Here is a 12,660-nt window from a genome sequence, read left to right on the forward strand (position 1 = left end):
GACCACGGGAAAAAGAAATTACCAACACGTTGGAAGAATCCTCAAGCACAGAGGTCGTATTCTCGTATCCCACCATGGCTGTATAGCCTAGTTGATACTCCTTAACATCTGCAGTTTCTACCGATCAAAGGTACTGCTTAAAAAACAAACAAAATGCTAGGCAACCGAAATAGCCAAATACCTAATGAGTTTCACTATAAATCATACTACCTTGTTTGAAATTTTGCAATAGTCTTCCCAACATAGATAGTATTGCAACATAAGCTATTGAAAAAACTAAGTATATGTAATCTATGACGATGTTTCAGCCTCCGTCTGAAAACCCAACCTTTCCCTGCATATCACTAATTATTCTTACTTTATCTTACACTTCCCTAAATTCTTAGATACAAAATTTGTTCCCTCCTTAAAATAGAGTAGTCTCCTTAGAATTGGAAGCCCTGCTTGGAGCCCTCCTCCAAACTGTTTTGTACACTCTTCTCAAGACAAGCACCCCTTCTCCCTTAGAGCATGGAAATAATGAAAAATTTCTATAGAAAAAAATGAAAAAATTTTCCCATCAAAATTTGGTTAAAAAACAAACCTCTTGATAGCATTTATCCAACTCTCCTGGGAAATTTTCTATCGGCTCTCATGACCATCCCCTACATGTCACCCTTTTACGCCTGTAAGAATGTAAATAATATATCTGTTTTACACGCAAAACATCTCTGCAATTAGCTCCCGGCGATGGCTCCCGGCGGGAGCCATCACCGGGAGCATCTGTTGGACAGGCATCAAAAAAGAAAAAAAAAAACAAAAAACATTCCGATGAATGAAGAGAAAATAGATATTAATTTCAACCCTATTGTAAATAGAAAAGCCATTTCCATTTAAATATTGGTGGAAAGAAGGGCCCTGGTAGCACTTTCCCCAGCTTTTAAGAAATTCTCTGGCGGTATTCATGATTTTCCCGATCCCAATTCCCCCTTTTGCTGTAAATATTTGATGTAATATTTTACGTAATATGCAATGGAAAATGTTTAATATTTATAAATTTTTAATTTAAAAAAACTTTTTCAACAACACACGGTTTCTCAAAGAAAAGTAAAAAGCTCCATTACACCAAAAATGAGCAAAAATTACACCAAAAATGAGTAGAATAATCGTCTAAGCATAAAAATACCACAAATCTTCATCAATCAATGACTTTAACTCAAAACAAACAAAAATTGCAATACATAACCAAGTCAAACTCAAAACGAGCAATAATTAACCTGAGTAGGGCTGATAACCCCCATGGCTTCTACCGACCAGAACATAATTTGCGCTTTACTACAACAAAAAGTAAATGACCGTTGATTGTCAGTTTAATTTACGCATACTTATACTTACATCTGACAACCCCCCTGCCTTTTCAACACCATAATATAATTTGAACTTTTCCGAAAAAAAAAAAGAAAGACCGTGGATTGTCAGTTTAATATACATATTCCTTATTCCTTAAAGTTCTAATAATTTTTCATTTTCTAAAGTCAAAACGGTGAAAAAATCTAATATGTACTTTGTTTTCAGTAAAGTACATATTATGTTCTGGTCTTGAGAAGGCAAGAGGTTTTCAGCCCTAATCATGCTAATATTTGCTTGTTTCGAGTTTGATTTGGTTAATTATTTCAATTTCTGTTCATTTTGGGTTTCATTCATATATTGGTGGTAATTTGCGGTGGTTTTATGCTGTGGATATTATTTGACTTTATTTCTGCTCATTTTTGGTTTTATTGGAGCTCTTCACTTTTCCTTGAAAAACTGATTTTGTGTCAAATTTGAAGTTAAATTTTCGTTGCTTTGATTGAAATAGTCTTTTTCGTAAAAAAAAAAATATCTTACATTTTTTCAGATTTTTTTTCAATAGAAATCCATAGTTTGATTTGCTATTTGTATTTTTGAGAAACTTTTTCCACCAAAGTTTAATTTTGACACAAATAGTATTGTGTAAATTAATTTTATACCTCATCAAGTTGGCCTAAAAATAAAACATACTATCATTCCCAGGAAATTCTATCTATGCTCTTTGACAACCTGGATACATTTACACCTACGCTACCTCCAAAGGCATAGTTACTTGACCTTTCAACTATTTTGAATAAACATGCGTTGCAGAGTTGCAAGTTGATCCCCAACTTTTTTGGTCACTTGAAAGGGGCACTAGAGATTTTAACTTCTGTTTGAATGAGCCATCTCCCATCTAGGAGTAATGGTTTGGCGTGATCACCCCTAGGAAGAAAAAACAACCAACAAATAAACCCTCATCCGTGATTTTTCTTTTGGCAAAAAGAACGAATTCCAATTTTTTTAGATTAGAGTTCGAAATTTCTACAGGATTATCTGATTTGTTGAATTTGATTGTGTGATTTCCATTAAGGTTTCTTGGCTTTTAGTGGGCATTTCCCCCTTTTTCCAAAGTCTGGTAAGTTTTCTCAGGCTCATAAGTTTTTATGGGTAAAACTAAACATAAAATATTGTTATATATTTGAAATCAGCATAATCAGCCCATTCTGTGGATATATTCATTGACATCAAACCTTCAGTTTTCTTTAGTTTTTTTTTTACTATTGAGCCGAGTCACTGCCTACGTACAGTACCACAGACTGTTTGATAGTTCATGCACAAATACACATAGCATTACTTGCTTTAATAAGCCTAAAAGGAACAAAATTAGTTAAATACTGTTTAAGATGATTTTCCGATTCAAAAATTTATTTTTTAAGGACTACTTGTATCTTTAAAATCAAATACGCCACCATGGGGCATCAAAAGTGTTATTATGTTAAAATCCTAAATCAAATTGCCCATCTGTTGGAATTTTTCATTTTCTTTCTCGTTCCCTCCTTTTGGGATAAATGTAAGGTTTGGCATTTTTGACACATGGGAGCTTAAAATCTTTGTATTATTGTTGTCAGATACGTCGATTCAATTCAGTAATTTTTACTATGATCGCCACCCTGTTGGAGTATTCTACTCCTCTTCCCAAAAAATTTAAAAAAATCTATGGGTCCTAGCGTGTTCTGGGCAGCCTTAGATTTAATAAGTTTTACATAGGATATCTAGAATCAACATTTAAAACTCTGGGCAGGTGTTCAATTCTATTTTAGACCTATGTTTTACAGTTAATGTGCTAAATAATTTTTACTCCTTCTAAAACTTCGAAATAAGATCTTTCATGTGTGCCTGTCTGGGATCCATCCCTGCCAAATTAGTTTATTCTCTTTTTAAATAGTTTTGAACATAGCACAAATAAATATATTAAAAGTTATCGAATGTATAGATTTTGCTTTATAATGAGTATCTTTCGCCTCTGGAAAAAGTGCATGGTTCTACGACCTTTTCAATTAATCCCACAAAATAACCAGCTTGCGTCACATGATTACCATAATGGGTATTGCGCAAAATGTAGAGATGTATAAAAGACATCACATAATCGACGAAATTAACAGTTACGACCAGTCCCTTACTAAGTTAGAATAAAAAACGGTCTCTGCGGTTCAGCATGACAAAAGTAGTGTTCCTTTTGGCTCTTTTTGCAATGATTGCTGTCACTTTCGGTAAGAAATTAAGTTATTTATAGTATAGTTTAGTCGTGACTATTAACTGTAACACAACGAGTATGATGTAACAGTCATTAAGAGGGATTCATTTTGTAAAAATATGGCAACAATTTGCTTCTTTATTAAAATTACACTTGAAAATGATTTATAGTTTGGCACAGGCTTTTTGCCAAGGGGCAGTGACTATGATTGGGATTTAGGGGATGTATAACGTTAATTTTTTTCCCCTTAGATTAAAAAAATGTTTATTTGGGAGTATTTGCATTGCTAAATGCCTTTTTTGTACTTTATTGAAAAAAGGAAAAAAGATTGAATCCCCCTAGATTTCTAAAACAACATTTTTTTCCTCTCCCTCAATCTTCTTGCAAATTGACCCACTGCCAAGAAATAAGGGGGAAATAAACTATTTGGATGAGGGCTCGGACCTTCTTTTTGTGTGTTTCAAGTTAGAATTCCATTCAAACAAACACCATTTCAACTGAATTTGTTTTTATAACTTCGAAGATTTTATTTACAAATATAGATGAAAAACAATGACAAGTAAATAGTTCCTCAAATGTCACTGTCCCTAACGGAAGAATACAATAGGCGGGTGCCTTTTAAATGCAGCACTGAGCATTTTTAAATGTACGTATTTTGCTTAACTTCTTTACTGTAATATCATAGATTGTAATATCACCTAGATGGACCCCTACCCAAATTGCCCTTCTCTAGATTCTTAGAAATATCTCTTTTGGGGCATTTTCACCAAAAAATTTTTGTTGGTATTTATTTTTGAAAAAAAGTATGCCACACTCAACTACATTTTGCCCCCTCCCCTTTTCAAATTTTTATGAATTGACGCAAACTGTTATGTCGCTTGATCACCTCTGGGAAACTATAAATAAGATTAGCAACAGGATCAGTAAAATATTTTTTGGAAATATTCAAGAATTCTATATCTTCTTACAAAATAAAGCAAGAAAAACAAAACAAAGGTAAAATATATCCATAGCAATTCTACAAAATTGAAAACACTTGGTAGGCGACTTAGTCTTAGGTCTTAGAGCAGTGGTTCCCACCCAAATTTTGACCCTGCCCCACCTACGTATTTAGAAAATCCTGATGCCCCCCTCATAATATTCAAATTTGTTTATCCAAATTTTAATTGAGTTTCCCGAAGGAAGCTTAAAAGGAAATTAACTTGGAATAACTAACACTCAGGACAGGAGTCCCAACGCTTAGAATCTTTCTTCGGGTCGTCCGATATTCATACTCTATACTAGTCAAAAAATATTGTTTGAGTAGAATGCCTTTCATTGCAATCTATGTTATAGCAATACTATCATGTATCATTTTTGCTCTTTAAATGCCTATGAATGTGGCGTAGTTTGCATTAAAAATGTTTCTATTTTCAAAATTAAGGCTCTAAAGTGTATTCAGCCGAAAGGTGCACGTCCTGCCCATTACCCACCAAAATATTGCCATGCCCCACCGGCAGGGCGTGTGCTCCATGTTGGGAATCACGGTCTTAGAGCCTTTGCCTTCTCCCGTTGTACAGTGTTCAGATTTTTGCATCTACAGACAGTCTATTTATAGTGACCCTGTTTCTACCAAAGCCCATTCATCATGAGATTTAATCAGTGCCAGGATTTACCTAGAACTAAATTGAGCCAAACAAATTTCTTTTGATTAGATAGACTTGAATGGTGGATGCGTAGATAGAGTTTCCGAGACATTGATACCGTAAATCTTTCAATTCTTAGGGATATACATGCAAAATATATAGGGCATATGTCATAGTCTTTTTATTCAAATTACATTTTATTTTTCGTTCCAGACGTCTGTATTTTACATATTACTATCATGGTTTAGTTATTGTCAGTTTTCTTTATTCCTTGCTATTGTATCATTCTTTTAAGCAATTGTTAAAAGGCTTAGAAATGTGTAAAAACTAAAACAAAATTTTCTAGCTTTCCCTCAAGATATTCGCAAAGAGGAAGAGGCCCCTGTCAGTGCCGATGAAGAAGAAGCTGCAAGCCGCTTTGGCTACTGGGGTAAGTTGGAAAGCAAGTGTTTGATATTCACTGGAGATAATCTGTTTTGAAATATAGAAAAATGTTGCCTCAGTAATATTTCATATCGTACTTTTTTCTTGCAGATATAATGTTCCTAATTTAGTTTTAAACTTAGCAAGCTTTTGTATTTCCTTTTAACACAAAAGGTTTTAATTTAACAAAATATTATGACTCGAAAAAAAAATGCTTGTTTATTGTTCAACTAATAAGGAGGGCTTCGCAACTCCCTCTTCCATCCTTTCTGAAAAATATAAAGAATGTTTTTTTTAGAATTAAATATGAAACACTGGAATCCCTGAATTATTGCAAGTGTCTCATCAATTTATGATAGATTCAGTGATTGTGCTTTGTTAGTCAAGGTAAGGGGAAAAGAAGTAAAAGAAATGGTCATAGCACAGGAAATTAGAACAAAAATTCTCAATCTTTCGAGGCCATAGCCTCCCCTCCGCCTACTTTGGTCAGCCCCAGAGGTGCACCCTCTCATAAAAATGATTTTAGGAGCCTCTTATAAGCCAATAAATCAAATACTTGTCTGCAATGTTTATTTTTAAATTTTTTTATGCCCCACTTATAATGCTTTCTCCACCACCCTTCGAGGGATGCAATTCCAACCTATAGAGCCTCCTAATTAAAATTTTTAGTGTTGTAAAAACCTTAGTAAAAACTACGTTGTGCCCCAACTTAACTAGTTCAAGTCTGAATTCTGTGTTGATGCAACAGTTTGGACAATATCATCCTCCCCTTCAAGGTATGATTTTACACAGCGCATAAGCTCAGGGGATTTTATCGAATAATCGAGTACGTTTGGTTTTCAATTCAACAATATACGTACTATTATCTGTCTGAAGAGGCATTATCAGACAGTACCAGAGCCTTGGGCTTGTTTTCTGAAACTGAAAATGATAATAAGAACAATAAAATTAACAAGGCAATAACATTAAAATGCAACATTTCTTTTGATGTTAGACGTTTTTTAATCAATTAACATAGTTAATGAATAACTTAGTTAACGAAATACATCAAATATCATATTTTAAAGGCAAGAAAAAAAAATGCGAGGAGCATCCTCTTTCTGAGATCCCGCACACAAGGTGGCACATGTCAGGTGGGTGGAAGTGTGCCAAGCACCACGAAAAATGTGTCTAGCGCGGAGAAACTGTATTGTATACGTCGCGTATTCAGATGTTCACTAGGGTTTCGAAAAATGGTCGTACCCTTGACGAAATAAATCTCTCAGAGTTTTGTATGCCGACCATGATCCCCATTCTTGGCAAAACAACAAGAGTTGTTTGGAGGAACGCTGTAATTTCTGCAATCAAAAGGGGATAAGGCCATAAATTAATAAGAATTTTTTTTAACAGAAAATAAGACTCTATAAACACTCTCTTTTTTATAATAATAACATTCTCTTTTTTTATAAAAAAATAAGACGTTTTATGTCTTCTTTTTGTAACTTTAGATCTTCTTTCATGTAACTTCATAAAAAAGGAAAAAAAAAATACTGTTTCCAAAAATGTAACTCATGGAATTTGTGATTCCCAAGATACATTTTGCGTAATATATTTATATCCATCAGAATTTTGAAAAAAACAAAAACAAAAAAAAACAAGCCGTATTTGAAACTCAGGAAGAAGCATCAATTAGACACTGTGAAAAGTATCTCGTTTGGAGCATACGAAGAAAAAAAAATGCAGAGTAACGTTCAATTTAAAACAAACAGGGCATAAAACAAATCTAAGCAATATAGGAACTATTACTCCCTATCTTTCAGCTGTTTAAGTTTAGGATTATTTTCCATTGGTGGATCATATTCCAATTTCTTACTTTTTCTTTGCCCTTATTTTTGCTTTATCTTTGATGTTTTTCACTGTGCAGTTCAATCCCTAAGTTAGATCTTATAATTTGAAATGGGTTTTAGGTGTTTTGGACCTATATGAGAGATTGGAAATTTAGTTTTAGAGCCCTGTTCGAGATGCCCCCAGCCTCAAAATTTGTCTTGTTCACAAAATTCCTAAAAAATTATCAACATTTCAGCTACGTCATTAATTGTAAAGTAAAACAGGAAACACGACAACATTAACTTGTATTGTATATACAAGTATGTATGTATTGTATAAGTTTGTAATATACAAACTTAAATCCAATCTAGAAAATATAATTGGACATTAAAAAAAGAAGCGCTATGCTGTCTTTTCAATGCCACATAAACGATTTTGAGATTTCGAAGAGAAATATATTTAAGTAACAATAACCAGTGACCTGGACAAAGGATAAGATGGGAGAAGGTCTGAAGCAGCAATCAGGTGATCGAATTAGGTGAAATTTTTTTTTGAAATGCTTGAACCCTACCCCAAGATATCTTATCAAAATAGATCCGTCGAAATGGTTACTTTACAGTTATACCTATTTTGATATAGAATATTGTAATATCAAGATTCTGGGCTGACATACCAAGATATAATATTTACTTATTTCAGGTCTCTCACCCTTCGGCGGATATGGCGGCTACGGCGGCTATGGCGGTTATGGTGGATATGGTGGACATCGTCAAACTTATTCCAGCTATGGGAGCTATGGTTCACAAGGTGGTTTTGGCGGCTATGGTGGTGGCTTAGGTTTTGGAAGATAAATATCAGTTCCTAATTTGTTTTGAATTTTTGTCGGAAATAATCGCACTTACTTAATAAAAGATTCCTAAGCAATTGGATGTTTTTATTGTAGAACTTTTGAGCTCTAGTTTCTTATCATTTACTTTGAATAACATTGATTTGATTATTGGGTGTCTAGCAAGGAAAAAAAAGCCAATGGTAAAGAGCTCGTAGACATTCCAAAATCCCAATGGCCCTTTTCATGGTATTTCCAGAAACGAGTTAGACCAAAACTTTGCGTAGCAGGTTTAATCCACTTTTAATATTTGAAGATGTTTATTCTACTGTTTTGGAGGTATGGGACACTGATCAGCCAGGTTTCACAGTTTTCAATTCTGTCTTCCCTCAAGATATGTTACATAATTCCAAGTTGTAACTACAATTATTCAACCCCGCCTCTCAAATACCAGTTTTCTTATAAGTTAAACTTCTTGGGTAAAGAGTTGTCCCAAACGCTAAATTATCGTACAATAGATAGAAGCTACAGTAAAGTAATGCAAATGTGAACTGCAAGGTATATCGTTTGGTTTCAGGCATGGTCAGTGGCACCAAATAAAAAACAGGAAAGATATGCCATTCTTATATTTGACGAAATTCCTTTTTGGTGGTTTTCATTTTTTAACTAAAAAAAGAAACATATTTAATACAAAAAACCTTTCAGGTCTGAAAAAAAGATGGAGTTGTTAGTGAACAGTGGGCTTGGTTTTTTTTCCGAAATATACAGAGCATTTCTATGTATAGAAAATACATTTCTGATTTTAAAATATAATCAGAAACTGCAAGGATAGATGGAACATATATGCTCAAGAACGGTTTATTAAAAACAACCACCCCCCGAGGGAGAAATTCTAAGACCGCACGCTTAGAAACAGCAAAAAAACTTAGTGTTAAAATTTTGTAAAGACCTAAGAACTAGAACTATTGATCAATTGAAATATCTTAAATTTGCAGCATAAGCTCTATAAACACGAAAATACAAAAAATCCATACGTTTTTTCAACTGAAAGTAAGGAGCAACATGCCTTGCTGTTTACGTTAAGTTTGACTTTTTGTTTTAATTCCTCAAGACCAATTTCTTAAACACAAGGGTTGTTTAATTAAAATAATAAGCTTTTTAGAAATTCTAAGAAACTTTAGGCTAAAGAGCGAAGTACTAAGGAGGGACAGTTCCTCTCATTTGCGTAACAATACCTGTTCATTCTACGTTTTGAGGCTGCTCCTTAATTTCAATTGAAAAAAACTTGTTTTTTATTTAATTTCTGATCATTTTTAAGTAATGCTGGGAAATCCTGCTTTGCCTCCATATACCCCCCCCCACGAAAATTCCCTCCATGGAAAGTAATTACGAAGTAAACTAGCCCTTTCCCTGCCAGAAAAATTCCCCTAGAGCATTCCATTCCAGCTGAAAATTCTCCAAGGAACAATTTCCTAGGGGTAATTCCGGAAGAAACCATTTTCTGAGCGCATTTTCATTCGAAAATGACTTTTAATTCTGTTCTATTTTGAAATCATGCTGGAATTCCCTTCCGTTGTGGCAAAGTTTTCCCGCAAATTTCCCCATCACTCGTAAAAATTTGCTCCCGCAGAAAATTCTCAGGAAATCTTAATCCGTAGAAAGCTCCACAACAGAGGATTTCTGCCATAGTACCCCTCCATCCTCCCCCCTAAAAACCATTAAATTCACCCCATTAATAAATTCTTGATGGATATCTCCCCTTAACATCTCCACATGTAAAATTGTCCAATCAAAAGTGATTGGAGGCCAGCCAGTCACTGGGGTATTCTTCGGGGATAGGGGTTTATCTCCCGCAGGAGAGATTTTCTGAGGATAGGTATTTTCTGAGGATAGTATTTTACAGGAGAATCCTCCGGGAGGGGGGAGGGGTAAGCACTAGCTCCAAGTATCTGCATAGTGAGTAGTATTGTTAAAACAGGGACAGAGCTTACAGCCTGAAGCTCGGAAGAATTTATCCTAAACCTTATTGCATGTACCATAAATCTTGGACCTACTTATTCAAGTCATAGCAATTATATGAATAAATTTTTTATTTAGGTCGCATAAAACTGGTTTTGACATGCACTTGAGTAAAGTAAATCAGACGCATTTAATAATAGGAAACGAACTTTAATGAATCTAAAAGCGACAAATCTGCAATCCCTTTATTTCTTATGACATGCACTTGGGCAAACTAAACAAGCAAACTTATGTTCCCCAATGAATCAATGCTATAGCATATTTTTTTTGAGGGAACATATGGCCATCCATGTCCCACCTTCAAGGGTACCCAATGTCCTTCCTCCAACTTCACTGTCCCTATTCTTTCTGAAATAAGAAAATTTTTCAACTTTTTTAGAGATTTTACATAGGCCAGGGTATTATTTTCTTAATGACATTCAAAAAAAAATGGGAAAAAGCGACTATTGAATGCTTCTTTGTTTCAAACAATTCGTGGTAACGAACTGTAGTAAGGAGCGACATGGCTCAATAGTAAATGAAACTGATTTTAAATATATTTCATCAAATTTAGTCTTTGTCATTAAAAGTTACGAGCCTGAGAAAATTTGCCTTATTTTGAAAAATAGGGGGAAACATCCCCTAAAAGTAAAAGAATCTTAAAAGAAATCACACCATTGCATTCAGCGTATCAGAGAGCTCTATTGCAAAAATTTCAAGGTCCTATCTACAAAAGTGTGGAATTTCGTATTTTTCGCCAGAAGACATATCACGGGTGGGTGTTTATTTGTTTGTTTGTTTTTTTTTCCCCAGGGGCATCGTATCGACCAAGTGGTCCTAGAATGTCGCAAGAGGGCTCATTCTAACGGAAATGAAAAGTTCTATTGCCCTTTTTAAGTGACCAAGAAAATTGGAGGGCATCTAGGTCCCCTACCACGCTCATTGTTTTTACCCAAAGTCAACGGATCAAAATTTTTAGATAGCCATTTTGTTCAGCATAGTCAAAAACCATAATAACTATGTCATTGGGGATGACTTACTCCCCCAGAGTCCCCGGGGGAGGGGCTGCAAGTTACAAACTTTGACCATTGTTTACATACAGTAATGGTTATTGGGAAGTGTACAGACGTTTTCAGGGGGATTTTTTTGGTTTGGTGGGAGGGGGTCGAGGGGAAGAGGCTATGTGGGAGGATCTTTCCTTGGAGGAACATGTTATGGGGGAAGAGAGATTCAATGAAAAGGGCGCAGGAGTTTCTAGCGTTACTATAATAAAAACAATGAAAAATTAACTTGAAAAAGTTTTTTTTTTTTTCAATTGAAAGTAAGGAGTAGCATTAATACTTAAAACGAAAAGAGATTATTACGCATATGAGGGGTTCTTCTCCTCCTAAATACCTCGCTCTTTATGCTAAAGTATCTTTAGTAATTTCAACTATTTATTCTATGGCCTTTCTGATTCAGGGGTCATTCTTAAAGAATTGGGACAAAACTTAAGCTTTAGTGTAAAGAGCAAGGTATTAACGAAGGGACAAACACCCTCATATGCATAATAAAAATATAAGAATACATAAGTTTGTTAAGTAAGTTAATTCTTAAATTACGTATATTTTTACTAATAAAAACATTTGCTAAAAATTAAATGTTCTAGTTGCCTTTTTAAATAACCAAAAAGTTGAAGGGCAACTAGGCCTCCTGCCCCACCCCTTATTTCTCAAAGTCGTCTGATCAAAGCTAAGAGAAAGCCATTTAACCAAAAAAAGAATTAATATGCAAATGTCATTTAATAATTTATGCGCGGAGAGCCAAAATCAAACATGCATTAATTCAAAAACGTTCAGAAATTAAATAAAAAAAACTAGTTTTTTTAACTGAAAGTAAGGAGCGACATTAAAACTTAAAACGAACAGAAATTACTCGGTGTATGAAAGGGGCTGTTCCCTTCTCAACGCCCTGCTCTTTACGCTAAAGTTTTTACTGTTTAATGAAGTAGACATGAGAGAAAGAGTTAAACTTTAGCGTAAAGAGCAGGGCGTTGAAAAGGGAACAGCCTCTTTCATACACGGAGTAATTTCTGTTTGTTTTAAGTTTTAACGTCGCTCCTTACTTTCAGTTAAAAAACTTTTTTTTTTTATATATTTAATACGCTGAGAGGTCAAACCAAAAATATAAGATTTTTGAAATTTTCCACAGGCCAGAGTTTATTTTCTTAATGACATTCTATTACCATGGGAAAGAATGACTATTGAACACCTTGCTGGTTACTCTAAGAGCTGAAACCAAAACCAGGAAATTTATTGAGATTTTCAATAGGTCAGGATTTATTTATCTTAATGGCGTTCTAATACCATGGAAAAGAACGACAATTGAATGCCTCGTTTGTTTAAGCTAAGAGGTGAAACCAATACCAGAATATTTCT

At 34.4% G+C, this 12,660-nt stretch overlaps 1 protein-coding gene and 1 long non-coding RNA gene across 2 annotated transcripts in view; one reads left to right on the forward strand and one right to left on the reverse strand.

The window, feature by feature from the left end:
- Positions 1-949, reverse strand: part of LOC136033066 (uncharacterized) — a 55,144-nt gene extending 54,195 nt beyond the window's left edge. The window contains exon 1 of the long non-coding RNA XR_010618846.1: positions 584-949. This is a non-coding gene — a long non-coding RNA (uncharacterized LOC136033066). The remainder of the gene's footprint in view (positions 1-583) is intronic.
- Positions 950-3,422: 2,473 nt separating this feature from the next.
- Positions 3,423-8,343, forward strand: LOC136033068 (keratin-associated protein 19-2-like). The gene is made up of 3 exons (XM_065713667.1): positions 3,423-3,581; positions 5,537-5,620; positions 8,119-8,343. Exons 1-3 carry the CDS (start codon positions 3,527-3,529, stop codon positions 8,268-8,270), a joined length of 291 nt encoding a protein of 96 aa, XP_065569739.1. The 5' UTR covers positions 3,423-3,526; the 3' UTR covers positions 8,271-8,343.
- The last annotated feature ends 4,317 nt before the right edge of the window (positions 8,344-12,660 follow it).

Source organism: Artemia franciscana, chromosome 11 (genome assembly GCF_032884065.1).
Source record: "Artemia franciscana chromosome 11, ASM3288406v1, whole genome shotgun sequence".
Lineage (NCBI taxonomy): Eukaryota > Metazoa > Arthropoda > Branchiopoda > Anostraca > Artemiidae > Artemia > Artemia franciscana.

Coding starts and splice junctions, on each gene's coding strand:
- LOC136033068 (XM_065713667.1), top strand. CDS start 3,527: ATGACAAAAGTAGTGTTCCTTTTGGCTCTTTTTGCAATGATTGCTGTC. Junction 3,582..5,536: donor AATGATTGCTGTCACTTTCG/GTAAGAAATTAA, acceptor AAAATTTTCTAG/CTTTCCCTCAAGATATTCGC. Junction 5,621..8,118: donor AAGCCGCTTTGGCTACTGGG/GTAAGTTGGAAA, acceptor TACTTATTTCAG/GTCTCTCACCCTTCGGCGGA.